Source organism: Ornithodoros turicata, unplaced genomic scaffold (assembly GCF_037126465.1).
Source record: "Ornithodoros turicata isolate Travis unplaced genomic scaffold, ASM3712646v1 ctg00000746.1, whole genome shotgun sequence".
In the NCBI taxonomy this organism is placed as follows: Eukaryota; Metazoa; Arthropoda; class Arachnida; order Ixodida; family Argasidae; genus Ornithodoros; species Ornithodoros turicata.
In genome coordinates this window covers 1338494-1357063 of record NW_026999400.1, presented here as the reverse complement: position 1 = coordinate 1357063, position 18570 = coordinate 1338494, and the positions used below count along the sequence as shown (strand labels likewise).

At 45.4% G+C, this 18570-nt stretch overlaps 1 protein-coding gene across 4 annotated transcripts in view; it reads left to right on the top strand.

Annotated features, from left to right (window-relative positions):
• LOC135374808 (uncharacterized) overlaps positions 1-18570 on the top strand; it is a 390710-nt gene that overhangs the window by 304007 nt on the left and 68133 nt on the right. For all 4 annotated transcript variants that reach the window (XM_064607733.1, XM_064607734.1, XM_064607735.1 and 1 more), the window contains 3 exons: positions 294-376; positions 481-621; positions 7198-7643. In XM_064607733.1, the coding sequence (XP_064463803.1) occupies positions 294-376; positions 481-621; positions 7198-7643 (670 nt within the window). The remainder of the gene's footprint in view (positions 1-293; positions 377-480; positions 622-7197; positions 7644-18570) is intronic.

Sequence of the window (18570 nt, the reverse complement as noted above, 5' to 3'; positions counted from 1 at the left end):
CGGTCTCAATCTTTCTCAAAACTGACTTTCTGGAAAGCGTCTTGCACTTTTTGGCTAAATATTTAGGTCTGTAGGCTCCAGCTGAGCTGCAATCATTTGCGGGTTCTTGATATCGCAGAACGGTGAACCGCAGCAGCAAACGAATTCTGACTCTTAATTGAAAGGGGGAGAGGAGGCAACGCGCAGGCTTTCTCCATTTAGGTGTGGTTGTAACGGTTCGTCAGAACGTCACAAATAATGATGTCATTAATGAGGTAGGTGACGTAGCGTCTCACCTGTGTTTCTCATTCCAGGAGGCATATGACGCTCGTGTGTCAGGGAAACCTGAAGATCTTCCCCTTCGACAATCCCAAATGCCCTTTTGCTGTTGAGAGCAGTAAGTTGTTCCCTCCTTATAAAACAACCTGCCGTTCTATTGGCAACAACTGTTGTTTCTTTCCACAACTACAGTGTCTGATATATGTGCGTTGTGCTTGTCAGTGTCACATGAGGAATCTCAACTGAAGATCGACTGGTCACCGACGGAGCCGTCCATAAACACGGCGACCTCCATGCGCAGCCATAACGCTTACCTTGCCAAAAATGAAACCGGCTACTGCGACAAGAGGCATACGTGGAGAGGTGCTTAATATTTCCTCTTATTGTCCTTTTTTTTTAGTTACGTGTTGTTGCGGGATGTAGAAAGATAATATGAGCGTCCAGTGGTTGCCAGGCACAGCAACCGCTCGTTTGTGGTAGTAACCAGGCAGATGGACAGTATTTAAATACATTACATTAATACTACTACTATTTACAATATAAATACATGTATTTATATTGCGTATTTAAATAGTCTAGACAAATGTAGACATATTTATATTTAAATATCATTTTTGTTATTTGCCTAAATACTTTGTAAGTACATGTAAATATATCAGATGCGCATATTTCAAAATTTTGCCGCTTGATGTACTGTCGTGACTGTAGCTTCGCTGAGAGGCTATAGATGTTATTCACCTGGTTTGAAGGACTAGTACATTTTTGCAAGTTTCTTTTGGACACACATGGATACTGCACTAGTGTCAGCAATGGAATAGCATCAACGTTTCTAATTTTTACCAATGCCGCACTCAGTATACCAAATATGAGCCTTTGGCTGTGAAACTTCAGAAAGTCTCAAGGACCGATGTTTAAATGCTACAGGACCTACTGGATGTGCATCGTTCAGATCCTGTGGTGAGGCTCGTTTCTTTCTCGAACCAAACATCTTCTGATCAAACAAGTGCTGCGTGAACGATACAATCGTTTAATGAGGCTTGTGCAGTGACGTCACGTTTGGTCACGTGGCATTGGGAAACATATGGCCGTACCGTAGTGACAGTAGGAGGGCGTGACGGGAACTGTAGCGGTATGCGTGCAATTACGAGAGGCAGTTGTAAGAACACACACTGCTGCTTCATTCGGACGACTGTGACGCATCCCCATGTTTTCCCATGTCACGTGACTCCAAGGCGCTCAAAGGCTGCGCGTCACATGATGTGCACGAGCCTCATTAAATCATTTAATCATTAAAATGACCATGATGAGAGAACGTTATAACTTCGTAACGACCTGCACGAATGCCCATATAAACGGTTGTTCAATCTATATTGATCTTATAGTTATTTGCTCATTCAATGTATTTATGAAAGAATTTAGGGTATTTAAATACTGTATTTAAATTTCGCATTTAAATACTGCACCCACATACAAAGTATTTACGCCAAGTATTTAAATACGTATTTAAGCGAAGTATTTTGTATTTATATTTAAATACATAAAACATGTATTTATGGCCATCCCTGCAACCAGGGTTATGCTAATGCATAGTGTGGGGAGAGGGACCAGACTCTGCTGTCTGAGGTTTCCCCGATGTTTTCCGACACAGGCGCGTGAGTACAGAGCTCTTGCTCAATTCGCTCCAGTATGCGTACTGACACCCCCTCTTCCACTCCTCCATGCTGTCTTCTGTTCATCTGTCTTGCCTCTGTCATAGCCACGATTAGAAAGGGGGAATTAATAAAGATAGACATAAGATACGTGCTCACACAGTACTATGCGCATCAATCTCTACAGGCACTGTATCACTTATACGCACCTGAACTTTCAATGCACTGTGCTGCTTTGGACCTTCCTTGTTCATCTCTTTTTGGTTGTTGCCCAGTATGGTGCGACTAAGCTAATGGAAGTCTTTTACAATCCCCAATGCGCGTGCGTGGTGCCCCCGTGACCTTGAAGGCGCTACGGAGCATTACCTCTGCACTCGACAGATGGCGTCATCGGATCCAGGCCGAACAGCTTCCTTCGACTACGACACATGCTCTGGAGTGGCATCAAAGTGAAAAACCGGGCATGTTGGTGTTGATCTTGGATGATGAACTAGCACTGGGAAATGGAAAGAGAGAAACGACGACAGGACAGGTGCTAGCCTACCAACAGAAGAATTTATTGGCAACATAATACTGTCTTTAAATATCACACTCACACGGCTAATACGTCATCCACGCACTCACACGCCTTGTTCCACATTTTTAGGAACTTTACTTCGTTATCAAACAAAGTGGTAGAAGCATGACTTACACACTGTCGCTCGGGTTTTTTTTTTTCTTTCTTTTCTTGTTTCGAATTCCTCTATTATTTCTCTGGTACGCTGATAACAAGAACAACCTTTTATCCTCATCTCCGAGGATCTTGGAGAAGAGTCACACGTGTTACAATGCACAGACAAGTGACCAGACTGGGTACTCCTCAGGGTAGCAGCATGCTCCCTTAGACTAACGTTTAAACAACGACCCGTCTGCCCAATGTATAATTTACCACAGGTCAGCGGTATTTCATAGATCATATTTACCCTACATGGAATAAACTTCTTGAGATGTTTTATGTCACATTGACCGACGTTCTTTCTATGACAGGTCATATTGCACAATTTCCCTGATGTTTCTGGAGCAGAGAGTGCCACAGGAATAGAATGTCTGTTTCGCAAGTTTCTTTAAATTATGGGACCAATCTATGCATATAAGGTATAACAACAGGTACCCCTTCAGGTACTCCGTGGATGACGTATTAGCCGTGTGAGTGTGATACTTAAAGACAGTGTTATGTTGCCAATAAATTCTTTTGTTGGAAGACTAGCACCTGTGCTGCCGTCTGTTCTCTCTGTCCCGTTTCCAGTGCTAGTTCATCGTGCAAGATGCTCTGGAGACACGAAAGCCTGGTTGGCACAGCTGCGAGACTGGTTGTGTGATTGCGTGCTATGGGGCACGTGGGCTTGTTTTGGCACGCGACAAATGTGGATCGCACAAGAGCCTCAAGTGTGCGACGTGATTAGTGAAAAGCTCATTCAAGGGACCGTCGCATCCGGGAACTTGTGTATGAGACCGATACAGTAATGTTCAACACCTCATCACGGTCTACTTGGCCAAATTTCTCTTCTAAAAACAGCTTAAATATTAAATAAATGAGTCTTAAACACTCGCACTGCCTTCTGCACCTAGGGTAGCCCCAGCGATAGCAACATCATGATGACGTATGTCAGGCATACCAATGTGAGCGCAGCGCAGGCGATTGTCTCCGAGCTCGTCTGCTTCGCGTTCGCGTAGCAATATTCTAGGTGAAAAGTCCATCTGTAAATACGCCTATTTTCGACCATGAGTGTGAGTTCTGATTCGACCATGTCGCGTGGAACATGGTGTTACCCTCCTTGCCAAAGGGCGCTCCGTGGTTGGACTTGTCCGTATGACGTCTTCTCCTAATTCCAGAGAGAGAATCCTGCGTCTGCTCTTGCCGTGCGTTGCAAATTGCACGGAATCCACTCCGCTAATTCACGTAGGATTTTCGGCATCGTTTTCGTGGATGAACGAGGAGTAAAACGGCGCTGTAGTTTAGGAATCCACCGGGACGGATGCGAATGTCCTTTTAGTGATATATCAGGAACGAGCTTCTTTCGCCAATTGTTTGCTGCACGCTGATCTTGCACTGTTTGAAAACAAAATGTACATTTCTTGCTTCGTTCATACTGCTTCTTCTGTTTTCGTTCTGCATTATTTTTATCGCCCTTTTCTAGCGACATCGTTAACACCCCCTGAAGACCATACGTATGCCAACCCAATGCAATTGAACCCTACGGCTCTGCAAAAATTCTAGTGCATATATCCCCAGAGCCGCTAGTAGTAATGATATCTCGCCATATTTTTGCAACTGTAGCGCATAGCCCTTTCGCTCACGCTTGGAGCCCTTTCGTTCGTAGCCCTTTCGTTCACGAGGTTGAAAAATTCCACTTCCAACAGAAAATAAATATAATACGCTTTCCCATTATGTGATCGTCCTTCGCGTTGCTCAATTCCAATTATATTTCAAGGACGCGAAGTTATTTCTTTCTTCGCCGATGCGATTTCTCGCTTTTACTGCACCGCGTGAGCATTCGTAAGTTTATAAGGCCCCATAAATCGAAAGAAAAAGGACGTCGTTGTAATTGGGAAAACCAGGCTCGTGTGTGTTTAGTCTGTGTGTACATACCATAGCCTGGAATGGAACGAAAATGCGGGATGCTCTCGAATATCGACCCAGGATGCGCGCCGTCTTCAGCACAATATCGAGATTTGCTCTGCATGCGCAAACAACGAAAGGCAGCTTGATATTTTCGTGTCATGTACACACAAGTAGAACTCTGTTTCGTTAAGTGTCCGGTGCTATTATGAGGCGCGTATCGGCGAGACTCGAGTTGTCACACTTGACCACGTTTTGCCCTCAGCCTAAGTGCACGAAATCCCCGTAGTATAAATAGGGGGCCACTTGCGACGGATTTTCTTCGAGAGCCCAATTAGAGCTCCACAAAACAACCCATCTTTTGATTTATGTTTGCGAATCATTTATTCGAAAAGCAGTCTTCAGTGTTTTTGTTTGTTTGCTTGCTTTTTTAATAGTCTTTTTTATGGCGGGAGGTAATGATACGAAATACGCGGGCCGTTAAAGTGACTATCGCATCTCGAAACGTGTGTATGAGACCGATATGGTAATGTTCGGAACTGCTTCACAAGCTACTTGGCCAACAGATAACTATAATTTCACGCGTATAATCCGCACCCCAGATAAGTCGCAGGACCCGTTTTTGGGAATATTTTGAAATTTTTCCGGCACATAAGCCGCACTCGCAGCTGAGGCGCGGACGATACGACGCGACTGATTTATGCGGTAAACCAGTGATACAGATACAAAATCAAACTGTGACTTTAATGCAGTGAAAATGGATATCACTTATTCGACAGAAGGGAGAGGCTAACATCGGAAGTATTACAGAGCGGCTCACTAAGGCATTTTCTGAAAGCTGTGTCAAGGATTTCCGTCGAGATGCTCCTCCAAGATGCGGCCACCTACTGGTCCACTTGTGGTCCATCCAAGTGGTCCACCCACTGGACCACTTGGGCGTGCGTAGCACGGCGGCTCCGACATGAATCATTGAACCATATCACTTCCAATCACTTCCAGAAGGCATGAATCACTGTCACCCCTTTCATTAGAGCTGCAGGGGGGAAGGTACAGGTTGGGACAAAAGTTTACGGAACACGCGAGCGACGTACTCTTTCCGGTGCGACACCCTAGCGGCTGCCGGAAGCGAGTGAGTTCACTGTTTCGGAGGGGTGGAAGGGTGCTCTGTTAGCGACACACAGCGGTAACTTGTACTTCCCAGGCACGCATAAGCGACACTGGAACCTGGAACCACCACTGTGTGTCGCTAACAGCGCATCCGTCCACCCCTTCGAAACAGTGGACTCACCCGATTCCGGCAGCCGCTAGGGTGTCGCACCGAAGAAAAAGTACGTGGCTCGCGTGTTCCGTAAACTTTTGTCCCAAGCTGTACCACGAAGGTCAGTCTGCTCGAATGCGGACGCGCCCCTGTTACGCATTGGTCGTGCATTTGCAGGGCGGTGCTGTTCGGGAAAAAACATGAGACACTGTCGGCACTTCCATTAAATCCTGGGTATGGTGAAAATGCCAGGCAGAAAGGTCATCAGATAAGCCGCGCTGGCGAGTATGCCGGAGAGCGCCCGTGAGAAAAAGAAATCGCGCATAAGCCACGGCTAATACGCGTGAAAATACGGAACATATCAAATAAACGAGTTTTAAAGATTCACACTCCCTCTGCAGCTAAGGAAGCCCCAGCCGTAGTAACGTTATAATGTCCTAAGCCCGGCACACGAATGGGAGCGCAGCTAAAGCGATTGTCTCCGAGTTTATCCACTTCACGTTCGTGAACACTGTGGAAACTGAAAAGTAAAAACTCCTCGGTAAATACGCTGACTTTTGCTTACCAGTGTGAGTTCCGATGCGACCATGTCGCGTGGAACACAGTGTTACGGTCCTGGCTGTATGAACACGTCCAACGTTGACCTAGAAGTGACATTCCGCAAACCGATCACATACTCTCCACGACCTGCAGACGCCGCCCCATACGCTCGCCGGTCGCCCCCCTGATTGGAGTTGTCCGCGCAAGAGGGCGCTGTCTGATTGGCGTTGTCCGAGGCTTACCATTTAGGTTTAGGTTTACCATTCCCTTTACAGTCCCTTCAAATGTGGGGGCAAATATTTTTGGTGAAACTCGTTTTGAAATGTGAATAAATTGTTATTGAAACCCTCTTTTGTGAAATCGGGTACGTTTTTTTCATTGTTACTTTAGTGGTTAAACAATTTCAACGTACCACGAACACAAGCTGGCAATCACGTGGTGATGACTCGTGAGAGTACCATGTTACATATCACGTCGCCTTATAAAGCCAATGTCGAACCTGTATAGCCTATGTAGCTACGCTTTAAAAGAATACACCATTTTTTGATGTCGTATAGTCAATGAGAACTCCCCCATTCACTCTATGTCACACCGGCAACCGGCTTTCATAAATCTTGATGTTGCAGCGACAGCGTGATACTCGTACGTGAACTCAACATACGCCATGTGCAATAATACTCTTATCTACTTGTAAAAAAGTATGCACCGACACTACAACATAAAAACAATTAAAAGTCTTGACGTTGCGGAACCAGTTCTGGCTCCATCAACTGGTTCCGAAACGTCAAGATTTAATTCTTTTTATGTTGTAGTGTCGATGCATACTTTTTACAAGCAAACATGACCGTTACACGTAAACCTTTGGACCATCTTGAATGCTCTTATCTTTGCAGGTAACTACAGCTGCCTCCGTGTGCTCTTGGTGTTTACGCGAGATAAAACCTTCTACATCAGCACAGTGTTTGTTCCGGGCATTGTGCTAGTAACGAGCTCCTTCATCAGTTTCTGGCTGGATATTAATGCTGTTCCGGCCCGTGTGATGATTGGTGTCACAACCATGCTCAACTTTTGCACCACGACTAACAGTTTCCGTTCTACGCTGCCCGTGGTGTCCGGGCTGACAGCAATGAACCTGTGGGACGGCGTGTGCATGTTTTTCATTTATGCCTCAATGTTGGAGTTCATCATCGTCAATTACCTGTACCGCAACCTGGGAAGAGGAGGAGCTCAGCGGCAGCCGCCGGGCTCAAGACCCTCCTCTGCCGGGGGCACCGCCGAGCCCCGCATCCCGCTTCTTTCCAGGCAGCACCGGGCCCAGGACTTCGAGATGATTCGAAAGGTACCCAGTCCAACATCCGAAAGCTCTCCTTTATTCTTTCTCTGTAGAGTGTGTCGTGATATAGGTGCCTGTGACTCGCTCACATGTGGTCAGCAGCTTGACGTGAAATATAAGGTGTAAGTCGAAGTCGCAAGATACGTTCAAACGTAGAGTATAGTACCAGGACAAAATGCTAGATATGTCAGTTGGCAAGGTTAGGATTCTGGTTTCTAGGAAACAGACATGTTTTGCGTACAGCTCATTGCAACAAGATGGGATATCATTCTGGGGATATCATTCTACGCGGACACACTTGTAAGATGGAATTTGTATTATTGCGGAACTTTGTATTATGGAACTTTCTGTTATTTTGCGAAAGAAACACACCAGCGAAGCAATATTTTTGGCTAGCAACGTTAAAGATCTGAGTGATCAGCGCGATCAGCGCCATCAGAGGCGAAATGATGATGATGAGAATCATCGTCAGAGACACTTACGCCCGAAACTTATTGGTCCACCGTAGCCCTTCAGGCGGCCATGCTGATACGGTGTATTCTACAGGATGATTTTCGTTTTCTTTAAAGATTTTTTAAGAAAAAAAAATCGCGAGAGCAGCATAGATGTTGTTTTTGCACTAAATTACTAATTACCTAAAATTCATTAATTAGATCTTTAATGAGAGGCTTTCTGGCAAAGATGAGATAGCAGAATGGGAGACAATTCTCCTTAGATGTATTCTATTTTTTGAAAATCCGAAAGCAAAACCGCGCGCCTCAGGAGCGTATTTTTGTATTCGCGAGCGCGTCGTATTCGCCTTCATCGTCGGCGGCTTACTGCTCGGCGAAGCGGTGGTGGTGGTGAAAGTGCTGGCCGTTGTCGGCCTCACAGAGGTGGGCAACGTCACGACTAACGCTCCAGGGGGAACGTCCATCCTGGGTCAACTTTTAAGGGAACTGTGCCTGAACTGTGTCGGAAAGCGTCTTAGGAAAACCCAGCAAAAGTCCCAGACAGCACAGCTGGCACCGGGATTCGAACCCGTGTACCTCCCTGTTTCGACGTGACATGGCCAGCACGCTAACTACTGAACCACGCGAGCTGCAACTTCCTGCTTTGATTTCGTTGAGTTGGTCAGCAGATCAACTTCTGCTCCAATCGTCTACATCGCACCAGAGCACGTGGCCCTCTCACGCGAAATGAGCGCAGTCCTCCCTGCGCTTCTGATGCGCTCGGTTTCAGTTTCGGTTTCAGCTCCGGTTTCAGCTCACTTGGATAGCAAAATTTGGCGATATATCCCACCTGCAAAAAACGCTATCTGTGCTGCTTTTCTAGGCTTTTGTAAAAATGTATAAATACTAAAAAAGATCGAACCCTGTGTATAATTACCATAATTACTGTTATTATAAATGCCATAAACTTCAGCGGTCCATGCTCAAGTGTTGCACACACCGACCCTTTTGTGAAGCACACTGATGCACCTAAGTGGACTAACTAGGTCAAGTGTACTACGCGAATATCTTGTCAGGAAGTTGCATGGTACACCTACCACGCCAGTGACATGTCCACTTTACACAAAGAGACATTGCAGCCGTAACAAGGACTTTAGAATGTGAACGATCGAAATGCGCATCCAGAGGTGCAGGGAGTAAGACCTACTGTGGACAAGGGCACAACTTGGTAATGACGTAATTTTTTGTCATTATTATTATTATTATTATTTAGTCGTGCGTAAGGTAATATAAGGAGCAAGGATGTGGCGTTCAGCGTCACTCGAAACCCTGCTTCATTCATCAAGCAGCCTATCAGGAGCCACCATGCACAGTATTTTCGCTACACGGTACCTAGTCACTGCGAAATTAAATTTACAAAAATGCCTTCAGAAAACGGCCATAAGCAATGCGGCGCGACCATGAGGCCTTTGGGTCCCTTCCCGATCCCTTTGCGTGACCAAATCATGTCCGTGTAACAGCGTCGTCATGTGGAGCAGCCGCGAAGTATCATTTCTCTCTAAAAATTAGTCTTCTATAGACACGCGCCTCTTTCGGTGGACTGCCTACGTCACTCAATGACACCTACCACTATTTGGACTCTCTGAAGGAGTCGAGGGTCTTTTGAAGGGTGGGCACGTGAAAGATCTCGCGAGCGCTCCGCAAGTGGGATATGATTATCGTTCTTGCGCAATACGTCGATGCAAATAAAAAAAAAAACATACAGATGAGACCTTGACTGCTCCTTCAAAGCACCCTAAATAACCATAGGACGTTTACATTGCCGGAGTTAGCAATGAGCAATCGGAGTTAGCAAATGAAATGGCGATCAACTTCAGTAGTGGGGTACTTCCCATGTCTTCATCTGTTACAGTGCGACATAGCGCCCGAGCACGCTGCATAGAGCAACCATCCGTTCTCTAGATCCTACTTATAGCAACCTCCTTCTATCGCAACACACACCGCACATTCTTAACAATCGTGACATGGTGTTTAACAAATGCTGCGCAGAAGTTCCTACACGCATCAAAGTACGGTGCCAATTTTTCTTGACCTCACTTACTTTGCGCTCAAGCGAGGAAGCAGATATCCACATTCATTGTCACACATCTTTTACCTCACAATACGAAAAAATTTCACCCCCTGTTTTGTGACATGTCAACCCCCTGTTAACACCTCCTTCTTGTTCCGCGAGTGCCATTTGCAGTGTCCTCTGCTTGACATGCTTGCTGAGATGGTAACCAACAAACTCCCCCCACACGAGTCAACACGGCACACTAATTCTCACTTCCAACGCCATAGCCCCATGACTACAACACATTGGTGACATCTCGATCTGACGTTTCGGGTCTCCTTCTCGAAGACGTCATCAAGGGTCCGGTGTCTGAGGTAAAAAACTATAATAGCAGCGCAGCGCATCTTTCTCTCTCTCTCTCTCTGCTACTGTGCAGCAACACTGTATCTCAGCACTACCTTCTATTTCTCTCCTGCCTTCTTGCACGACCACAGACAACCTTTGTCACATCTCTCGAATGTGCACGCGTTGTTGCGGACCGACCCTCCGTGCGTAGCTTTTTGCATCAACTATCTCCTTTCCTTCTTCGTGGCTCTGAGGCTCCTCTGTGGTGGACGTGTATTTGTGACCTTGTTTTGTGAGGTATTCGCATTTGATGTGTAGCTTACCACGGTTTTTGCACCATGTTTTGCAAGTAGTGCATTTTTTGCAATCCTTCTTTGTTTGTTTTCTTCCCGATGCCTCTGTGCCTCTGTGACAATTTTTTGCATTTCATTCCTTAGCACTTGCGATTCACTAATTGAAACCTCTTGCTTTCTTGCTATTCAAGCATAGCAGTGATCAACAGCTTCTTCATCGTCTTGCCTTACCATCACTTCAAAAGAAATTGTCCTTCATTCCTTAGCACTTGCGATTCACCAATTGAAATTGAGCACCTCTTGCTTTCTTGCTATTCAATCATAGCAGTGATCAACAGCTTCTTCATGATCTTGCCTTACCATCACCTCAAAAGAACGTGTCCTTTGGAATCCTATGATAATCAATAACGGAAGTGAGGATTCAAACAAGTAGCCAAGACGCGAGTTTATGGTTCCGTTTAATGACGTTTCCTGCATCGACCCATAGGCATACCTTAACGACTCCCGGGTCCAGGTCTCTGCTAATCGACATTGCACACGTGTGGTTAATTATGGATATAGGGTTGTAGGGCTACGAACAGTAGAAATATAAAGGAATCCTCTTACACAACGTTTATTTCCGCATTATGACCTCTCTGTGACATCTGCACTGCAGTATTTTGTCTTTGTAATCTAGTTCTTGTAGACCGGTCTTTATTGTAGACTAGTTCCCTCATGCAGTCATTGGAATGTACCTATAGTGTAGTGCACTTGTTCCTCATTCCTAGTCCACTGGTTGGTCATTCTGTAGATGTTGGTTTTTTGCGCGCTTACTTTTCTGTGTCCCATGTGTTGTTCTTAATGTAAGTGTGACATTCCACAGGAATTATTCTCTTGTACCGAACACGGCACAAAGTGACAAACAGGGTTTAACGTACAATATACCACCTGGCGACACGTCAGTTGCAGTATCGTATTCACGAAGGAAACTACAACTAGCTTCAACTGAGACCCTCAGCCAAGTCAAGGAAAACGAGAAATGTAGTATTTGTCTTGTGATTGCACGACTCATTTATGTTCCATGAGAGAGATAACCCAGCTCGTGATCCACACTACGTGTTTGCCAACTTATCCATTCGCCTTATCATCGACGGTTCGCTTCTTCTCACAAATGCTGATAGCTCTTACTCTCAGAGTCTTTCTTTCTTTCTCTCTGTTTTCTTTACCAGAATGGTGATCTTGACTGTATGCTCTCTTTCTTTCTTTTCCCGCTCCTCCCTCCTTCCAATCCATCCCCTTTCCCTTTTCTACACACTACCTTTATCACTCCTTCCTTCCTCCAATCCTTTCTCCCTAATATGTTTCTCCTGCCATCCTCACTTCAACTTCGGCCTGCGGCGTCAAACTCTCCCTGCATCCGTGAAGCAGCAAGGCACCAACCACAAAGCGTCGTCCCTCGGAGGCCGGCAGGAGCACGACGTCAACAGCCTCGTGCGTCCCGTCTCTGCTTCGGCGGGCCTGGCCGGACTAGGCTCCACGGCAGCTCCTGGAGCGGGCTCAAAGGAGGCGACCACTGGCATCGAGCTCGGAGCCACGGCGACTAATGACCCCGAAGAAAGTGACGCCGCCGCTGCCACTGGACTTAATAACACTGGTCTCGAGAACGAACGGCTGAGAGCTGTGGCTTCGGTGTTCGCATGGCTTCGGAGGCCGCAGCTGTTTCCCAGCGAGTTGCCTCCCAAGCCCAGAATCGCCAAAGCAATCGACTACTTTTCTCGGACTGTGTTTCCCGTTTTCTTCGGTATTTTTACATTCGGCTTCTTCCTCGCTTACGCCTACATTGGACCGAGAGCAGAGGAGAACTGGAAGCTGATCGAAGCTTAGTGAAAAAAGGAAGAAAGAAAGAAAACAGACAATTTCTCGAAGGTTCAATATGGAAAGAAAGTTCTTGACATTTTTGCAAGTGGCGGGTTAAGTGATTGGTGCTCCACTGTTCCTCGCGGTTGTGCGACGTTTCCCTTGGACAAATGACGAGGTGGTAGTCGGTGAGTATCTGCTGGAGGGCAGCGTGTACTCCGTCCGGATTATAAGCAGGCCACGGATGTCACTCCTTTGAAATGCGGGTTTCTTTGAAGAAGTTTGGTCGACACACGCTACCATGCCTCGTCAAATACCGCGTAAGGTTTGCGATACAAAGCAGGATCGTGCAATTTGTTTCTTAGATACGATGTTGTGGTGCGTACGAAATCCAACAACCGAAAGCAAGGCAGTATCGCGAGATCGTACTTCTTGGTCACTCTTCACACAATCATTGGCTTTGTTTGCAATGCAAGTACGACATATTCATGGCAGTGTAATCTCGATAAAATCCCCACCACTGTCCTCCCTTACGTATAGAACAAGATTGATCGCACTGTCCGTGAATCAGTGATCAGCCTTCAGTCCAGGACATTCTGCTATGCTCCTTTCACTCCGTGGAATAACGAATGTTGCGATGGTATGCGGTCGCTTCCCCTTCTTTTATCCTTTTTGTTTTAAGAATAAGCAAGTTTTCGCCTTTGTTTCGGTGATCCGGGAAGTTGTAGCGCTACACGCGGATATTGCAAATGAAATTTGGTAGTTCCAGTCGAGGCATATTTTCTAGAGACCACATTAAGTTAATTTTGGAACCTGCCCGGAAAAAATAATCAGGTTTCCATCCCGATAACAACTCAAAGTAACCGGTGTGTGTTCTTCTTGTCAGCTTCGCATTAAGATAACAGCGCGTCTATAGAGCGTCTATAGAAAGGCACGTATTCTGAAACGATGTTGGCAACATTCTAACATTATAATTGTGCCCTTATTATAATCATAATTATAATTGTACGATTATTCGCAATGTCGCGAACAACGCGATGGCAGACGTTTGGGAAATCATAAATACTCTCTCAGCAAGACGTTAACGATGCGTTATAACATGCATCTGCACTCGTTTCCAGATCATTATAAACATCAAAAGCGTTGTATTTCGGCTTCGTAGAATTCTGAAGGCAGTATTTTAGACGTTAGAAGGTACTATTTTCGTCATATTCCTACGAAGCCCGCGTTATGTTTATATTGGATAGGCATCGCATGATTTCTCCCTTTGGTTTCCGCCTATTATTTCATCAAACTCCGCGCGCGGGGAAATACTGAGGGCCCTCATGTCTACGCATCCCCACTGCGAATGTAGGCTTGAGGAGCGACACCTAGACTAAAGAAGCTTCCAATCCCGCTTTGTTAGGTCTAGGTACGTAGAGCCGGGATGTTGTTTCCTACAGCACATCGCCGCATATGATTTAAAACACAGTCTGTATGTGGCTAAGTGTAGATACCTATGCGGATAATGCTCTTTCAATGACTGCGCCACTGAACTCATGGTTGTGGTACGTCCCGTCAATTAATGACCATGCTTGCCCAGTTTTCGGCGCATTGGCTTAAGTGTTCGCTAAGACCTCTAGGGTTCCCAATTATCTGGCATCGAAAAATGTCTATAGAGATAATCAATTATATTCCTAAATTATACATCCATTGTCATTAGTGGTGCCTTCGTACCACCATTTTTTGTCATTAAAATCAAATACATAGGCTTAAAGCCAAGAAGCAGTAACTGCATATTAAATGACACATTTGAAATGCATTTTGAAACCCTGCGGAAAAATGGTGACATCCTCTTGACATAGTAAGAACACTTAGTAGCACGATGGGTCTATCTATGGCTATAAAGGTTTGGCGTCTTACCAGGGCTTCATCTAATATTGAGTTCTTGAAATTGTCCTAGCCCTGAGGAGGCCCCCAATAGTCCTTTTTTCTAGCCAGAGTATATGTAACTCCCATGTGATATCAGTGTGCCACTGCTCATATGGGCGCTACCAAATACCAGGTCACTGTTACGAAATACCGGATTAGACTACTTACTCGCGTTAGTGCTATGCTGTGCTTGTTAGTGTTGACATGGCTGATCATATCTAAATGCATAATACGGTATAGCGCCACTGTAGAACCATATAAGGTAGACACTAACTTAGTTTGACAGACTAGAGTCTTAGTTGGAAAACGTATAAATACACCACAAAGTAGCTGTAGAGCCAGTAGTTTTTATTAACCCTTCTAGAACTGGGGGGGGGTCTGTCCATATCCATTTCCGTTCCACCTTCTCCAATGTTTTCTACTTGCTACTCTTTTTACAAAAGCTGTCTTATTACTGCCAGAGTAGAAAAGAAAGAGCGGGGCAACGTTCAAGAATCCTAAGGAATTATCAGTACTGAGGAGAAAACCCACGTGAGACTGGCGCAGACATCATGGACGATTTCGAATATTTATCACGCGCTATGGACAACCGAGTGCTTGGTAGGACGTGCTGGGTGTAGGTTCTCTCCCTTGCCTCTTTCTGTTGTCCTTGGTTATTTCCATTGTACTATGTAACCGATGTAACTGCAAGCGGAATGATAATGGTCACTCTGTTCCAATTTGTACATGTTGTGTCATCTGCAGTTTTTAACAACACCGAGTCTTACGGACAACACAAGCCGAGCGCAACTCAAAACTGAAAAATCGTTTTCCTTATCTGTCAGCACGAGCTTTATGTATTGGACTATACCACCGACCTCGATAGAAGCGGACCGCCCCAACGAGCAGCTGAGTTCGAGTTACCGGAGTGGGCACTTTATTGTCATGGCTACTGTAGAGCTTCATGCAGTCGTACCTCCTGTAGCTGAAGACTGCTGGTCACTGGTCTGATGATGACTGTACAGGCTTTACGGAGATGATCCAGTGGCAACTGATTTGTGCAGAGTTCAATGACGTATGCCGTATAAAACGACCATTTGCTGGTGATGTACAGTACCAAGTGCTTTAGGTACCTTAGGTACAAGTTCTGAAATCTCGTATTGACCTGCACTTCAGAAAGAGTACGCTCTATACTTCATTTTAAGTACGATTTCGTCTCGTACTTTTGTTTGCGGTTTGTCACTCAACTAGTACTCTGTACTGTGCTTTTAATGCACTTAATGCTTGGTACTCGAGGAACATAATGCTTGCTGTCCCTTACTAATCAATCATGCGCATATTTAGACTGACCAACGCATCCCACGTGGACACAAAACGGAAAGAAGACCTGTACTGTCTAACCAACACACGGCACCAGCACAATAACCTTCACTTATCACGTGTCCGCACTTAAGCCTCCGGGTCAAATCCCCCCTCATGGTTCTTTATGCGCATTTACAAATATCTATTTTTGTGACCTGTCAATTGACCCGTCTTTTCGCAGTGCGCCAAGCTTTGCCCGCCCACAAATCCTTTTTGTGACATGCACTCAGTTATGGAGCGAATATGCAGTGCCTGAACGTGACACATAGTATCTATAGGGCGCGTGCAGTAGTAAACAGCGTTTCGACCAAGTGCGAAGACGCTGTTCTTCCGACGCCTCCATCATATCCGTCAGGCGAAGCTTCACATTTAGATATTATCACTCATAGAAGAATCAATAGGCAAATTTTCTAGTCTGTAGTTTGTATGCTTCAAGCAGCGTTTTGGGTATGTATACCAGAAGGAACCGATGAAGCTGATCCTCTTCCTCGAAATCTGTTCTGTGTGCCATTTTGAAAACTAGAAAGGGCTTTGCTTTTTTTTAACCTTCCGCATGCTTCAAATAGAACCCAGAGCTTGGCAATACATGGATCAGTAAGGGATGATATCCACCTAGTATGGAATAGAAATGCTTTGTGCTTGTCTTAAACCCGGTGGGGCCATGATCGACGCTGTTGTAGGCGTCATCTTCACCTCACAAATACATACTCGTTAACGTACCAAGATTCGGAATCCATAAACTAATGTGCACATGAGCATTGCGCATTTAAAAAAAAAGTGGTGTTTTGTAGGTATATATTTACGCAAAGTGAAATTTTGGTTATACCTTGTATTCTTAATTAAAGATTCGTCGCAAAGACGATAGCTTGGTTATGCCTTAGTTCCTATAAGCATTACAAAGCCAGTCAACGAGTAATGGTTTGTAAGGCATGTGCAGTGGACGCAATACTCTCGACACAAATATAATCTTTCATGTAGCCGCGTACTGGATCATGCTTATCACCTACGATTGATCTATGTCTCGCCTAGCCACTTTAGCAATTCAACATCATGCAATGCACCCATACTGCGCTTTGGCGAACCAGTTCCTTTGCCCAAATCCCATTTTGGAACAAGGGCATTCTTACGAAGCAATAGGTAACCTGAATATCACTCAGGTTTCCCATTATTCTCTACACAAGACCGTCAGCTTGGAAATGTCCCGAAGCTCCGACAGGCCGCGTGCTGTAACTATGCGACGGACAAGGTTGACAGCTTGAGCATGCATACGAGTAACGTCTGATATCCACTTTACAATTTTAACAACTTGCACTTACTGAAAATGTGGTAGGGATGGTGCTGCGCAAAACCTAATCTCAATTATTGACGACTATATTGACGACTATATTGTTGACAGTTCACATAGGAACAAGCTAATTACTAGCAGATCGCGATCTAATCGACCGTGTTCAGCCTAAGAACGGCATGTTTAAGCCCCACCCTTCGCTTGTTCCTATTGGCTGCAAGTACGCGGATAAGGCTAACTCGTGAAGTACTATGGGCACCACCTGGTGGCGGTGCAGTAATAATGTACGGTTGATGGACTACATTTCGTGCCGTTCTTACACGAAACATATCAGAAGAAACGCTAAAGTAGCAGACTTGTAGTAACAAAGCTTCGAAAATGGACCACATATGTCCGAAATGTACGCAAGCGTTGGGTAGCATCGTGACTAATAAATGGCATATAAGGGGCCGGACTTGGCTACTTTAAGCGATGTTTTCTATGACCATTCGTCTGAGCAACGCCGAGTCCTACTGACACAACCCAGTATGAAGTTTGGAATAGTAGTGTTGGCTATACAGCGACAGGATTGGTATCGCAACATACAGGGTGCGGCATAAAGGTACATTAAATAACTATGCTCCGTCCATGACTTGTCGTCTGCTGGATGTTCCGCCATCCCTCGCCTTAGGGCTACACCACATTGGCTACAGGTCATTGGCTACAGGGCTACAGGTCATTTTCCCCATTTTCGATAGGTTTCAACCTGACACCGATCGTGACGCACTATACTCGTTCCGAACGCTCGTATTAATCCTCGCCCTATGCTTGTCCCTATTGGCAACAGCTCCTAGCCGCGTCATTTTTACGTCTCCGTAGGTAGAGCGCCGGCACCGAAACTATACAGGAGCTCTTCACGGGGCACCAGGTTGCGTCGTGGTATAATTTCTCCGGCGGAATAACTGTGATGGGTTTGACGGACTACATTTCGTGCCGTTCCTACGCTGAACACTGGTATGTATAGTCATCCTGTGAATGTCAATCTTTACTGCTCAGTAGTTACAGCTGGACAGCACTGTGGGGCGTCAGGACTCTCCAAGTCTGCAACACGGCATTATTCCTGTAGGTTCCCATTGTTCTATATAGAATACACTATTGTAATTATTTGTGCACCTTATATATATGTGTGTGTATGGAACGTCAGGAGGCTAAATGGATGTACGGATGCCCGCTCTTTTACAGTCGAATGCGGGATTCGAACCTAATTGCGCCGAAGTACCTTGCAACGATATATCTCTGCACATATGCGCTATGTAATTAGCACAAAGCTACGTTTTGCACATTTCACCGTGGTGGGAAGAATGAAGTTAAGCCTTGCTGTACAGGATAAGCGTTGTTGATCATTTGTCTTCATGAAAAGTGAATATTTTCGTACTACGCGCTTAGAAATCAGCAGCCT